Source organism: Miscanthus floridulus, chromosome 1 (assembly GCF_019320115.1).
Source record: "Miscanthus floridulus cultivar M001 chromosome 1, ASM1932011v1, whole genome shotgun sequence".
Lineage (NCBI taxonomy): Eukaryota > Viridiplantae > Streptophyta > Magnoliopsida > Poales > Poaceae > Miscanthus > Miscanthus floridulus.
Genome location: NC_089580.1, coordinates 29,260,326 through 29,274,510, shown reverse-complemented (window position 1 = coordinate 29,274,510; position 14,185 = coordinate 29,260,326). Strand labels below are relative to the sequence as shown.

Here is a 14,185-nt window from a genome sequence, read left to right as displayed (position 1 = left end):
TTGGTTGCGCCGGCGACAAGCTACAAGCCTGGCATGTGGAACGTGTAATGCGACTGCGATGTGCGCGCCGTGCGGCCTCGGCTGCCTGCCGCCGCTCCAGCGTAGCATTCAGCACAACTTTTGTGCAGAAGCAGACACATGAATGAGAGAGGAGGACCATGCCCAGCGCTGCTCCTGCTTGAATGTGGTCTCCAGGGCAGGTGAGCCTCAGCAGGGCTTATTCAATGATCTGGAGGGGGAGATTGAGATCCTATTCCTACCACATGCTACTGTAGCCATAGCCTGTTCATCAATCACCCAACTCTATCCTGATCGTCACCCGGTAGATTTGGCCTCAGGCAGCTAGTCATACTTACCAGCATGCAGAGGATTAGCGTACTCAACCTGATGATCAGTCGTGAAAGCTTTACCATTGGATTTACTGAAGAAGGGCGAGAACCGCGGCAAATTTACAGAGTTCTTGGTCCAAAAATCAGATTCACCCCCCAGCAACCACTTTACAAAGTTAGGAAGAGGAGGATATCTTGAGAGGACTGACTAGCATCTACTACTGTACAGGCTTGGAGTGAGGAATGTCAGCAGGATCAATCAAAATGGCAGTGGGCGAGGCAACAGCTCCGGCGAAATATACTACTAACATCTCTTCAGATCTCAGGAACCCCGGGAACGTCGGTGGTAGACAGAAGATGGTGCACACGGCGACCAAGGTTAGGAACATCAGACAGGCCACATTGTAGCCATCACAGATGTTTGTGTACCAGAAGGATCTCGAGGCCCGTCACTTCCTTTCCATGGGCCACAGATCCTGCACAGCAAGAAAAATCTTGGTCAGCTCATGCAAACTCAAAGGTCTCCATGGTGAGGGTCTACTTTCAAAAAAAAAAAAACCCATGGTGAGGGTCAAACAATCTTTACATTTCGATGGCAAATCTATTTATTATGAGCTACGTCCGCAAGCATCATTTCTGTGGTCACACGTGATAAAATAGTAATTTCCCATGTCAATCCATCAGTAAGTTGCATAGAACGATTTGCCATTTTGACACTCAAGGAACATGTGTGAATATTCTTGTATCTACAAATTAGTAGTCATAAAGCATAATGTTTATATGGTAAATCTTTGTAAGCCATCTTTCATTGAAGTCTATTAGTGCTATGAAGGGACTAACAATTATGGCAAGTCCAATATTTGATTCTCCATATTTAAAACTCATTTGATTCTAGAAAGCTGGAGCCATTCCATGTTTGGTAACGTGTTTTACTTGGGAGCAACATTAATCAGTATGTGTGTTCTGAGGATCACTGCACAGTGGAGGCGGCTTAGAATTTAGATACAATGCAAAAAGTTGAGAAATTAAGCAATCCGAAAAAGAACACTAATCAAATAATAGTAAGGCGATGCCTCTCTTTTTTTGTATTTTTTCCCTTTGGATTCTTGATAGCCGGACTATGTTTACATGGCGTGATATGCATCATGACACTTTTTTTAGCAGCTTGTGTAAAGGAAACAGTTTACCTTTCTATGCAGACTGAAATCATGACTGCCAGAATGTTCCTTGTTGTGTTGGGACTGTGCATTCTCTGTTTCCCGATATACACTGCTCACCTCCTTAGGTTTTTCTGGAGTAGAAAAGAATGTCATAGGTCTTCCACTTGACCACTGTTTTCCATCACCAGAGTAAGGCGAGCAGCCAGACATCATGTAGTAAGAACTGAGGTGCTCCTGCCTACATATGGTGGGCGTCTCATGCTGATTTTTCAGCAAAGACATAGTGCTGAAACCATGTTGGAAAAAGCAAGCAGACGGAGAATAAGGCTCTGACTGCGGACTAGGAAATGACATAAACGATGGAAACCTTCTATGAGGTGGAAAGGAAGGTGGTGTGGTAACATCTGGGCTTGAGCTAGGCAAAGGACAGCCTTCTACGGTTAATCCTTGCTTTGCAGCCAATTTAAGAATCTGCTTCTGGTTTAGCCCCGTTCCATAGAGAATGTTCCACAGGCTCCTTAGAGCTTCCCTCTGATTATGTATAACTTGATCCCGCATAGCCATCTCAATTTGAAGCTCAGCATTAGTCATTCCCTAAAGAGTAAATTACACATATATAGCATGTGAGGTGTCACGTTCTTATTGCTTAAATCGGGAAAGACAAAAGCTGTGGGTTACTTACAAGTAGTCTGTACTGGCTGAGAATGTGCAGGTAGGTTTTATTGCCATTGTTACTGACGGCTTCTTCAATCATATCCTGGAGTTGTCGCCTGCGACTCTCATTCATTTCAATGTCCTAAGGGGAAAAATCTCCATATAAGTTTGGCATTCAGGCAACTAAACAAAAGTAAACAGAATAAGATTAACACCTTTCTATATCCAGAACCAGCTTCATCATTATCACGGATGTTGTCAAGAATAACTTGTCTCCTTGATGTTAAAGCTTGGAGAACTGTAGAGTCCATTTCTTTCACCTGAACACAAAATTCTCAGTGTTCTGTTGCAAGACTGTTGTCAACAATGATATACAAAAGGTATCTACTGTTACTCCATTATATGATACTGTAGATTTCAAACCACTGCCTTGGCAGTCTGTTTTGAAGGGCTAAAGATATCAATAGCTTAGGATGTCCTATAAACCGCGCACAGTTTTACCAGAGAAAGAAAGGGGAAGGAAAAGGTCTCCAAAGAGGTTGTTGGGAATAGCACAAAGGTGCCTTTTGGTGTACTAAGATCTGCAGAATAGGAACTTGTTTGAAACTGATCACCAACCTGACGCCTTGCAATAGAATCGTCAAGATGCTGGAGTTCCATTCGGTTGCGCTTATTGGTTTCTTCAAGTTCAAACAGAGCCTTCTGAAGATTTATGCGTTCTTGAACATTCTCACCAGTTTCCTGGCTCAAGACATTTAACCAAGATAGCTCACTATCTGCAGCTTTTTCAGTAGGCTTTATACTTAATTGATGCTCCTTCTCAGCTAATTCCTTTTTCAACTGAGAAACCTCAACCTGCAAAATCACGTGACACATTTAACTATGATGAAATTTGAGTTAGATAATTTGTTTCTCATTATGGCAAACCTGAAGATTGTCGATCATCCTCTGATAGTCTTCAACATGAGTGTCAAGTGTTCCAATATTTTTCTACAAAGAACAAAATAGGTGACATTCAGAAGTTCTATTGGATTGGAAATGCTTATGATTAAGCAATAGGCATAAAATCTGCTGTTTGACCTCTTAATTTGAATCTTATAAACCTATGATTCAACCAAAAGAAACGAACACTTACATGGACATGTGTTTTTATCTCTTTAGCACGGTCTGCGTACTTGAGTGTATTTGTTGTGTGATGATACTGATCATCAGCTGGTGATATTGTAGCAACCATAACAGTTCGAGAATTACCAGACAGCCCATCCTTTAGAATTCGAGTTAATTTACTGCAAATAGCTGCTATTAGCTACCGCATAAATTAAAAAAAAGTCCCATTTGAGTAAAACCAATACTTGAAACATACCTGTTGCGATAGGGAACATAGGCAAGACCTTTCTTGTTTTGCTTGCCTAGGGCATTGATGCAATTTGCTAATGCTAGGAGTGACCGATTGATGTTGGCTCCATCTCTAAGCTTTTGCCCAAAGTTGTTTGTTTCGGAGGCCCTCTCACTGCTCACAGAATGTAACATTACAACTTGCTTTTTCCACAAGAATGAATTACACTAGCAATGAAACAGAGTATCTATTACCTGCCCGCAAGATCAACCAAGGCAAGCTTTCCACGAAGAACTTGGTTACCATATTGGCCTTTCTGGTTTCGCTTTACAGTAATCTCAAGTACAGCATGTGACCTTGACAAATGAAAAAAAGAATAAATGATTAGAATCACATTGCTAGATATGACAATAGATGTGGTTATATCCAATATCTACGATTTAAAAACTACCATACTTGTTTTAGAACTATATCCATCAATATTTGTATAATTTGCTCTTATCTGGAGGCACTAACATCATAGTGTGTACATCCTTCTTTTCTCCCATGTTACAATATCTAGGATTTTCTATTTTTACAGATTATTGTGGGAGTTTCTATCCCTGGTACTATTGTGGAAACAGCCTAGCAGGAAGAAGTCCTGGCATGCAAGATATCAATAAATCCTTCAAAATACATAAGTAATGAAGGCATGAACATTTAGAAAAGAAAGAAGATTTGAAAATTATTAAATTACCGTGAAGAAGTAGCATTTGCTTCTGTACTCTCTGTCTTGCGCCTACTGTTGCCTATGTTCAACAGCTCAAGAATCCTATCTGCGGAGTGAACCTAACAACAAAATAAGATTGAAGTTCAATCATGCTTTCATATTAAAGGAAAATGAGACAGTGGTGTATTCATTTTTACAGTACAGCATGGTGTATAATATCTAACTGAACAATGACAGAATTTGGGAAAACACATCCCTTCGCATAAATGAAAGGCACGATCAAATAGTTCTTTTAAAGAAAAAAAATATGAGGCTGTCATGGCAAGACATTAATTTCTTAAGAATGGAAAAAAAATGAAAGTACAATATATGTATCAAGGGTTCAGGTCCTCTCTGTCAGCTACTTAAATGCAGTGACAATGTTCCAGTCATAGAAAAGATGCCGATAAAGTTGGGTGTTAAAATAAAGTAGATACAAAAAGTTAAAAAGTAGAAAGAGAGGCAACTTCCACTAGCAGATGGTATTTAATTCTCATTAACATGAAAAAATAACAGAAAGCAAAAGTATTAAAATACCTTAATGCTTCTCAATCCAGCAACTATTATGCCATGCTCAGGATCTTCTCGAAGCTCCAGGTGTCCAGATGATCTCTCAAGCAAATCATAGATAACCTAGAATTCAGGAAAATACCAACGGTACTATTTCAGAAAGGTATACACTGTACAGTTATAAATGGCTGACTGTCTGCCTAGCGCATAGGCATGTCTAGCCATTGCTAGCAGCTTGTACATTTTATGGCCTGTTAGAGTAACACTACCCCCTCAGGGGCGATTTATGCTGGCCGGAGGGGAAAAAAATCCCCTCGCCTGCCCTGCGTTTCCCAAAGCACAGGTTGCGGACCGGCCCACTCACAGGGTTACGGGCCCCTGTGAGCGGGTAGGGTATGGGGTTCGGGGGGTTTTCTCGACCTGCGTGAGAGGTCTCCTTCTTAAAGCGCAAAGCTCCGGGGCTGTCTAGCCATCCGAGGGTCGAGTTTCTTAAATAAAGGTAATTTAGCATACTAAAATAGAAAAAATGGTATTATCATGCATCCATAAGTAATATGATAGTAGTTTATCTTTCTTCATTTCTATTTTGTCCCAGTTTTATGCATACATCAAGTCGAAAACATCTCTAGAGAGGGAAATAGCCTAGACAAAATGCCTACGACGTGCTAGGCGAGCAGTGCAACACCACCCAGTGCCTAGGCACCTACTCCATCTGTTTCTTTCCTTTAAGGCGTATTAGGATTTGGAAATGTCTTTAGAAATGTACGCTGACTGTCGATTTCTCTTACAATGTATAACCAATTGCTTCAAAATCAATGTCATGTTAGAATTACGAAATAAAAATCAATTGTAACTGCATACACTAAACATGTATATAATTCAATAATAATTGTCACAATTTATGATGTTTAGCTCTTTCAAATCCTACAAAAGGAACAGAGGTAATACCTCATTGTACACTTCCAGATATGAACATGAAACTTCAAATGTATCCTTACTGTCATCCTTTTTTATCAGCTCAAAAATTGTACGGAAGCTAAGAACCATCAGACCAGGATCACTATGGGTTCCAACCATAGTGTAAGTTTTGCCACTGTACAACCACAAAAATAAATATATATCAAACAAAACATTAAGATGGACATTTAACTTCAAAACTAGTACCAAAGAGGTACTCCCTGCGTCCATGAATGATAAGTGTATTTTGTTCAAAACAAAGGCAAATTTTATAAATTTTGACCAAAGATTGGTCAAATTATGTACAAGTTTAGGACTTTCAAAGTGTCTTTGAGATGATATTGAATTTTTAGAAACTGACAACATATTGTAAGAGAAATTAAGGTTCAAAATCTACTTTCTATGACTTTTCCATGGTTAAAATATGCTTATCGTTCCTGGACGGAGGGAGTACAACAGATCAGGAAATACGCTATCTGACATTACTAAATGTCCCATTGATGAATGTGGACATATGGTTTAGCTGTTTTTCCATGATGAAAGTTTCAAAGAGTAGCACTGCCACAGTTTAAACTATGTTATGAGGAAGAAAAGGAGGATAGAAACCTAATATATAAGTTAACTGGAAAAAACATCAGTAACAACAAGCTAATTTAGTTAACATTAAACAGGATTAGGTTATAGATTTAAATAAACATAACCAATGTAATGTGAATGCATTCTAAGACAGCCATGATTATTTTGATTGAATATGATGAAATTTCAATAAATACAGTGCAAGCCATGCATCACATTACTACAAAGTATTAGTATTATAAACACAAAAGGCAAGTATAATGTGCTAAACTTCAAAGGGCATATCAGAATGAAATTCCATACCAAACTCTATACTTTTTATTGGGGGTTGCAATTTGAAATGTGCGCCATGGTTATTAATAATATTAACATAGAAAACATTCTCAACTGCGAAGCAGCATATCACACAATGTTAAGCAGACAGCAAGTAACACAATACAGTTAACTGATACCTTCCAGTAGAACCATAAGCAAAGACTGTTGCATTAAGGCCTTGGACTACACCAGCAATTGTAGAGGATATATTCTTATACACGTCCTGAACATGAATAGGATCACAATAATGAAAATGTGATGGTGTGGAAAGTACAAGAACATGTGACTTGTTACCAGTAATTAGCTGGCAAGCACAAGTGTGTAATCACCCAGAGTAGGATTAGCCTACATCTTATACTATAAGAATAAACAATTTATCTCTATTCCTTGTACTATTCTGTCCTCACAAATAAAAATAATATAATTAATTCGTAAACCTAGAAGATTAACAAGAGTTCAAGCAACTGATTTGTTGGGTCAGTTTCACATGCTTCCAGTCCTGGTATACATTCACTGGAAGAAACATCTGAATTGAAGTTTAAGGATCATAGTGATCAATAATTCAATATATGCAATAGTACAACAAAACTACTGCTTGGAAGACGCCTGCATTAGGTAGAGACCTAACAGTAAGTCTACATCAAGGGTTAGCTACAGTACAGACCGAACAAAAGCAGCTCATTGGCGCTTTAGATGCCGTAGTATTGCTCCAACTGTCCAAGCACGAGATACCCCTAGTAGGCTAGTACCAGCAACTAGTAGTTTGTATATGTCAGTACTCCGTAGTATTGTTTTAACAACTGTCCAAAGCACGAGACACTCCTGATTCAAGCAATTCATAATGAAATTAGTTGGTGGTTTGGTCTTCCAGAGCATCATTTCTAGGGAAGCAAGAGAATAGAAGTTAGGGAAGAATCCAAGCTGAGATGAAGATTCTGGAAAGCTGCTATGTTGAGCATCTGAGCGACTGAGCCTAATGTCAAAAGCAGGCCAAGCAATTATTGATGAGAGCAGAGCAAACTTCACTATCACATACCGAATTGGAGCATCCAGGCGCGTACACATGATCGAAGGTATATCTCCTTTCCTTGGTCCGGTTCTGGATGAGGTCCAGATAGTCCTTTGACAGATCAGGGTCCAGCACAACCACAGTCTAGGAGAGAAACGCGTGTAAACCATCACATTGCCACCACCAATTGCAAAGAGCAAGCGCATCAACACGGCAGAGCACGGGTACCTTGTCATCAATGACCTGTATGATATGCCGCGAGCGCCGCTGCTCGGTGTCGGTCAATGGCCTGCACTTGACAGCCACCTGCAATTGGAATGCATCGGGTGAGCAATGCTAGCAATTAAGCAGCCAGAATGCAGTTTCCCAGTGACTAGGACCGTCCCACAGGAGAATGGGAATGGCGTACCTGTAGCGTGGCCGTCTGCTTGGACGCCGGAGCTCGGATGCTCGGCATTGTCAGGGAGGAACCTTCGTGTCAGCTGTGAGCCTGGGACGAGGCCTCCAAAAGGATGCGGTGTTTTTCTATATCTACCAGAAGAAACCGGTACAATCCCGGCAACGCTTCGGAATCACGCCACGCCGAGGCGGCGGAAAGGCAAGGCGCATCCCTAACAGTCACCACCACCAGCGGCCGCTCCGGAAAGGCGGCCGCGAAAAGGAGGCGCTGCGCTTGGCCGGCCACCAACCTCGAGTCGCGCCCGCCGCCCGCCGCAAGAGAGAAGAGAAACAAACAAGCAAACGCCTCGAGCAGCCACGGATCCCACGAGCGAAATGCCGCGGTGACCCGGCCGCGTCCGCCACAATGCGTTCTCGCGGCGCCGTCCCCGTGGCAGCAGGAACGGCCGGCCGGTCTGAATTCTGAAACGCTCCCGGTTCCGCGCTTTGCTTCCCCGGCCGAAACTGCCTGCCCCCCCACGACACACCGGTTACGCCTCACGCGAGGCCAAAAGGAAAATGGGCAGTTCAGGTGTGGTTTGGTGGGTGGCACGACGGCGAGGAAGGGGAAGGTACGGAGATACTGGAGCGGGAGTAGATGAGACGAGTGAGGCAAGGGAAGACGGAGGGTGGAGTTATGGAGAGGAGTTGGGGAGGAGGAGCAGGAGGTCGCGAATGGGGCGGAGGTGTTTTAATGGTGGGCGAATAATTAATTGGCGGCAGCTGTCGCGGCCACGGGGGGAGAAGGCGACACGGAACGGGAAGGTGGGGCGACGTAGGGGTGGGACCAGTCCCCGCCCGGGCCCGCCAGCGCCAACGGCCATCTGCGCCTCCGGTAGGGATGAAAAGATATGGATACCGTGGATATTATATTTGTTTTTATATTTTTGTTTGGATTTGAATTTAAATACGGATAATGTTAACTATGTCGGATAGGATATGATTGGATATCGACATCATAAATATGTGATTTAAGTATTTAGATACGGATACGGTATCAGATGTTGGATATTCAGACTCGGATATGGACAGATCTCAACCCCTCTAAATAAATTTGGTTTCAAATACGATCGAAAAATATCCATACCGTTTTCAGCCTCCGGTACACGACGCCGCGGCGAGCCTGCCCGGGACGCGGCGCTGCCATTCTGCGGTGAATGGTGGTGATCCCCTGCCACTGCCCAGTGCCAGGTCTCGCCTCGCGGGGCGTCTCTACTCTCTACTCTACTCGCTGCTGGTCTGGTCTATCTCGTCGCCTTCGTGTACGTAAGGGTAAAAGCTGGAATTGGATGCTACAGCATTAGGTACGGGAGTATTACGCTACATTTCCGTTACGTTGTGTCCTCGAATGTATTGAAACGCACAGCACAGATACCTCTCCCGAAAGCGACCATTAACAGACCTTATTGCTCCAGCCACGAACGTTAGCGTGTGGGTGCCAACATTAGCGGTAATAAAAGCAGCCGTAGTAACATAATTGAGCGGAAGAAATTTAATAAGGTCATTAAGACATTATTAACCGTTGGTGTCATGTTGCCATGTCCATCCATGCAGTGTAGTTGCGTCCATCCGTAAACACTTTAACACTATGCAGTGCAGGCGCTGATTGGCTGCCGCTCGACGAAAATGTTCAGAGATGACGGTGCACCACCTCACCAGCAATCCATCGTGCATCTGCTAATTTTATTTACTCTTATTAAGTGTTTTTTTAGAAATATTCTTATTAAGTGTTGATTACCTTGTCCATCTCGCTTTTTAAACTGCCTGCCAGTACTGCAGCTGCGAAGCGGTACGCCTACGCTGATTTCGTGGATCTCAGCGAGGAGGCTGTAACTGTAATTGCTACTGATTAGCCGAAGAAATTACTATGTTCGTGTCATCGTGTGGCCTGTAAAAATGATCAAAAGCGAGTAATGTCAATTTGTTTTTTTTATACGAGCATTTTGAAATTATTTTTTAACCAGCAGCCAGTCGGTCAATTACCTGATACTATCTCTCCTCGCGGTAGTTTATTTTGAATAGAGGAATGTTGCATTGCATTATAGTGCACCTAACACGAACCTTTTTCTGGTGACGAGGCGATGCAACTGTGCAGTACACGTGCACTCTCTGTTCCGGACCACTTGATGAGCTAGCCGATGCCCCAGCGCGCTGTACCTGCCCGGTTGCCCGCCCTCTGAACTTGAACTTGAACTACTGATGATCAAATCCTTTTGAAAACACCCGCGAAGAAAAGTTAGGCTTTTTTTTTTCTCTCCTCCTAAAATTTACTTCATATTACATCGGATGTCTGACACATATATGGACTATTAAATATAGACTAAAAATAACTAATTACACAGATTATGACTAATTTGTGACACGAATTTTTAAGCCTAATTAGTCCATGATTCGACAACGCGGTGCTACAGTAAACCTATGCTAATGATGAATTAATTAGTTTTAATAGATTCGCCTCGCGGATTACGGACGGATTCTGTAATTTATTTTTTTATTAATATCCAAACACCTCATGCGACATTCCCACATAACACCCGATATGACATATCTAAACTTTACTCCCTGGATTTAAACACCACCTTAAGCGTCCAAACTCCAAACTGGACCGTAGTCAATCATGTTCGTGTTTTCAGAATTCAGAAGATGAAGGCGTCAACAGAGCTGGCAGCCACAGCGAAATTCGAAGTCAAATGTGCTTGGAGCCAACAGCAAGGCGAGCACGTCCGCCCACATTTTGGGTTCGGACTTAGCACAGGAACGTCTAATCCGGACCCTGCCCGCACAGAAAGTGAACGAGTGCCTAACGTGTCGGACTCGTGAGAGAGTGCACCGGAGTGGGCCCGTGCCATTCCGGACGTCATCCTCCTACCGGGTGTTTTTCATGCGTATCTTATTTGCAACATCCGATCTACTTTTAAAACATCCAAATGTAACAATTGCAACATACAAAAGAAGACATTTGAAACAAGCGTCTGAATCACTTGCGAAAATGGCTAAAAAATATTTGCAAACCAATACAAATATATGCAACATCCTTACATCTAGATGAAACACTTGCAAGCATACGTATGAAACACCTAAAAACACTTGAAATATATGCTTGCAACATGCATGTATATCCAACATCCATATCTACTTTAGCAACATACAGACAAAACACTTGCAACATTCGTCTCGAACAGATAAAACATTTACAACATACACTTGAAACATACGTGCATAGCCATTACAACATATGCAGCACCCCGATCTACTTTTGCAACATCGATATAACACTTGCAACATGCATCTGAAATATCCGAAATATTTGAAACATACTATTACAACATGTGCTTTCAACATCGCGTTTGCTTGCTGCTTGGACGAATGAAGACTTGTAGACGCAGAGCTCGAAGCCGCGAAGGTTGACGGTGTGGAGCTCGTCGGCAGCACATACCTCGGCAGCGGCAGAGGTAGGCGGATGGAGCGCGACTACGAAGAGAGTCGCGAGTTCAGGAGCGAGCTAACGAGCCGTGCGCTCCCTCTAGTCACAGCCAACAGGTCCAACAAAAAAACAATCATCGCCACATAGCTTTCGAGTTTCGCCTACGCCGGGCTCATCTAGGCCTTGTTTAGATGTCATCCAAATTTCAAGTTTTTTCACTCTCTCTCTATCACATCAATTTTTAGCCACTTGCATGGAGTATTAAATGTAGGTAAAAAAAAATAACTAATTACACAGTTTAGTTGGAAATCACGAAATGAATCTTTTGAATCTAGTTGGTCCACAATTGGACAATATTTGCCAAATAAAATGAAAGTGGTACTATTCATCGGGTTAAAAAAAATTTGGAAAGTGAACGAGGCCCTAATCACAGCCGAATCATGACGCCGGTGGCAGCGGTGCTGGAATGGAATCTAGCGGACGCCGCCGCTTTCTGCCCACCGCTACACTACTCATATTTTACTGCCTGCCGCCGCCGCGACCGCGACGGTGTACGTAGCGTACGGGCACATCCACATATCCATGATCCATGTTTGTCGGCGCACCGCGGTGGGGGGCACGGTCGGATGCCCAGATTCTTTCTTCATTCGTCGCCGTCCCGTGGTGAGGCGCTGAGCGGCGGCAGTAAAGCATCGCGCACGCCTGTTTTCCGTGCCTGCCTCTGCCTGCGTGGTTACCGGCTGATCCGCCACCCGCCACGCAATCCGCCGGGGACAGGTCACAAAGAGCCCTCCCTCTTCCTGGCTGGCATCCGTCAACTCACGGGCGCCGACCTGCGGCCGTGTCGTGCCTGAGGTGCGTTACTCCGGTCACGGGAGGAGGAGGCGGCGAACCGGGACGGCCCGGAGGCTCTTGGTAGCGGTAGGAGTACTAGCGAGCGCTGAGCCGGCGAGGGCGAGAGCACATGACAGGAGGACAGCACCGCGGGAGCAAGCGCGCGACAGGATCGTCCCCGGGCGAGTAAACAAATGGAGCAACTTGACCTGCCGAGATCAGCACGGCAGCAGATGCGCGCGGTGTGCCTGTGCTCGTGCTGCCACCGCCTGGCCCCGTTTGCGCGAGAAGGTACATCCGGTGAGTTGGACACGGGGGCACCCGGCAACCGGCATCGCCCAGTGGCTCGATTGGGATCTTGCTAGCAATTTTCTCAGGTTTTGTTATGGCGACCGTACGCCCACGGCGATCTCACTCGGATTCCGCCGATACGATACCCACCGGCCACCGGCACAAGAATGATTCCGCCCTCTTCTCTGCCATTCGGGATCCGGCAGTTGGGCCGCCGTGCACGATCGACCCAGGATTTCCGAGGCCAGCCCGGCCTCCGGACAGCGTCACGGTCCATCCCGCCCACCGCACGGCCCAGCCGGTCGTTGCCTGTCGCCCCGCAGCTCCCGCGAGGGGGTTGGCACCACAAGTCCCGTCCGCGCGGCCAGGCACCAGGCGCCGCCGCAGCGGCAGCACGCTCGTTCTCGTTCCTCACTCACCCCAGTCTACAGATAGGATAGGGGTCTCCTGCACGGCGGCCGGCGGCTCGAGGGGCCTCTGGGATTTGGGTGCCCGTTTCGTTTGCATTTACGCCGAGGGCCGAGGCCGAGTATGCCCCGCCGGCTGTCCTTGCCCGATCGAAGCCGGCGGCTATTGAAGCGGAAGCGTGGCATGCAAGCGAGCGCGGACCAAGGACGCAACGCACGTACGTACAGTATTCCTACGATCGAGCCAGTTGCCTTGAGTCAGGGTTTATCAGCCATGGTACAGTGTTTTTCTTTCATGACAAACCAGCGCTAGCCGAGCTTATCACTCAAAAATCATGCAGCGAACAGGCTGAATAAAACGAGACCGTTAAGCTGGGTACGTGCGAGCAAGATACACCTCTGCGTGCCGGCTTCGGATCGGGCCGGACGCGCGCGCGGTACGGTAAGGAAGGTATAGCAGGGCTTCTTGCTTCGAAGATGTACCAAACATGTACATCAAGCGGTCCAACAGCTCTTACACTGTGTTTGGACGCGGCTCTCCGGCGCTGAGCAGCGAGCCTACTCCTGTCCACCTTTGCTTGCTGTGTCATCCAACGTTGCTTGTGTTCGGAGAAACGCGAGACTAGAGCCCACAGCCCAGCTCATCAGTCATCACCGTCTGTCCTCGCGCTCCTCTTCTTCACTGCTTGGGAGTTGGGATCCGTTATTCCGTTTCCTCCACGGCGCTCACGCCCAGCAGGCTGCGGGCAACGGAAGGTCCAAAAACTCTTGGCGGGCTCGCCTTACTGGGCCTCCGAAAGAAAATGAAAGAAGGTGAAAATTCCTAGGCCTTTTTCTCGGGATGCATTTCACAACTCGTGCTAATTTCTCATTCCCAAAGAAATATAAAAACCCAGCACAGTCCTTCATCGGGGGGGGGGGGGGGGGGGGGGGGGGGGGGGGGGGGGGAGAGCGCATAGGTTAAGGGCCTGTTTTTTTTTACAAGGACACACAAAAAAATGTCTCATATCTGATATATATTGAAGAAAACAAAGACTATTACAGAAGATGGATAATAAGACATAAAACGATCTTTAAAAAATAAGGGTACATAAAAAAAACAAATCAGCCGTCTCGTTCCTTCAATCATCAACTGCTTGTCGGTAGACGATAAAAAAAAGGAACAGCTACAAACATCCTCGTTAAACATGACTTTGA

The 14,185-nt window shown here is 45.0% G+C and overlaps 1 protein-coding gene across 1 annotated transcript; it reads right to left on the bottom strand.

Moving 5' to 3' along the window:
• Positions 1-380: 380 nt before the first annotated feature.
• On the bottom strand, positions 381-8,688 carry LOC136477174 (kinesin-like protein KIN-8B). Its single transcript, XM_066475241.1, has 16 exons — positions 8,004-8,688; positions 7,823-7,900; positions 7,622-7,738; positions 6,723-6,808; positions 5,686-5,830; positions 4,765-4,860; positions 4,216-4,307; positions 3,734-3,835; positions 3,507-3,653; positions 3,279-3,429; positions 3,071-3,133; positions 2,762-2,998; positions 2,359-2,463; positions 2,172-2,285; positions 1,517-2,083; positions 381-805 (listed from the first exon to the last, which is right to left on the bottom strand). Exons 1-16 carry the CDS (start codon positions 8,049-8,051, stop codon positions 779-781), a joined length of 2,175 nt encoding a protein of 724 aa, XP_066331338.1. The 5' UTR covers positions 8,052-8,688; the 3' UTR covers positions 381-778.
• Positions 8,689-14,185: the final 5,497 nt, after the last annotated feature.

Coding starts and splice junctions, on each gene's coding strand:
- LOC136477174 (XM_066475241.1), bottom strand. CDS start 8,051: ATGCCGAGCATCCGAGCTCCGGCGTCCAAGCAGACGGCCACGCTACAG. Junction 7,739..7,822: donor TACAGGTCATTGATGACAAG/GTACCCGTGCTC, acceptor TTTCTCTCCTAG/ACTGTGGTTGTGCTGGACCC. Junction 4,308..4,764: donor CTGGATTGAGAAGCATTAAG/GTATTTTAATAC, acceptor TTTTGTTGTTAG/GTTCACTCCGCAGATAGGAT.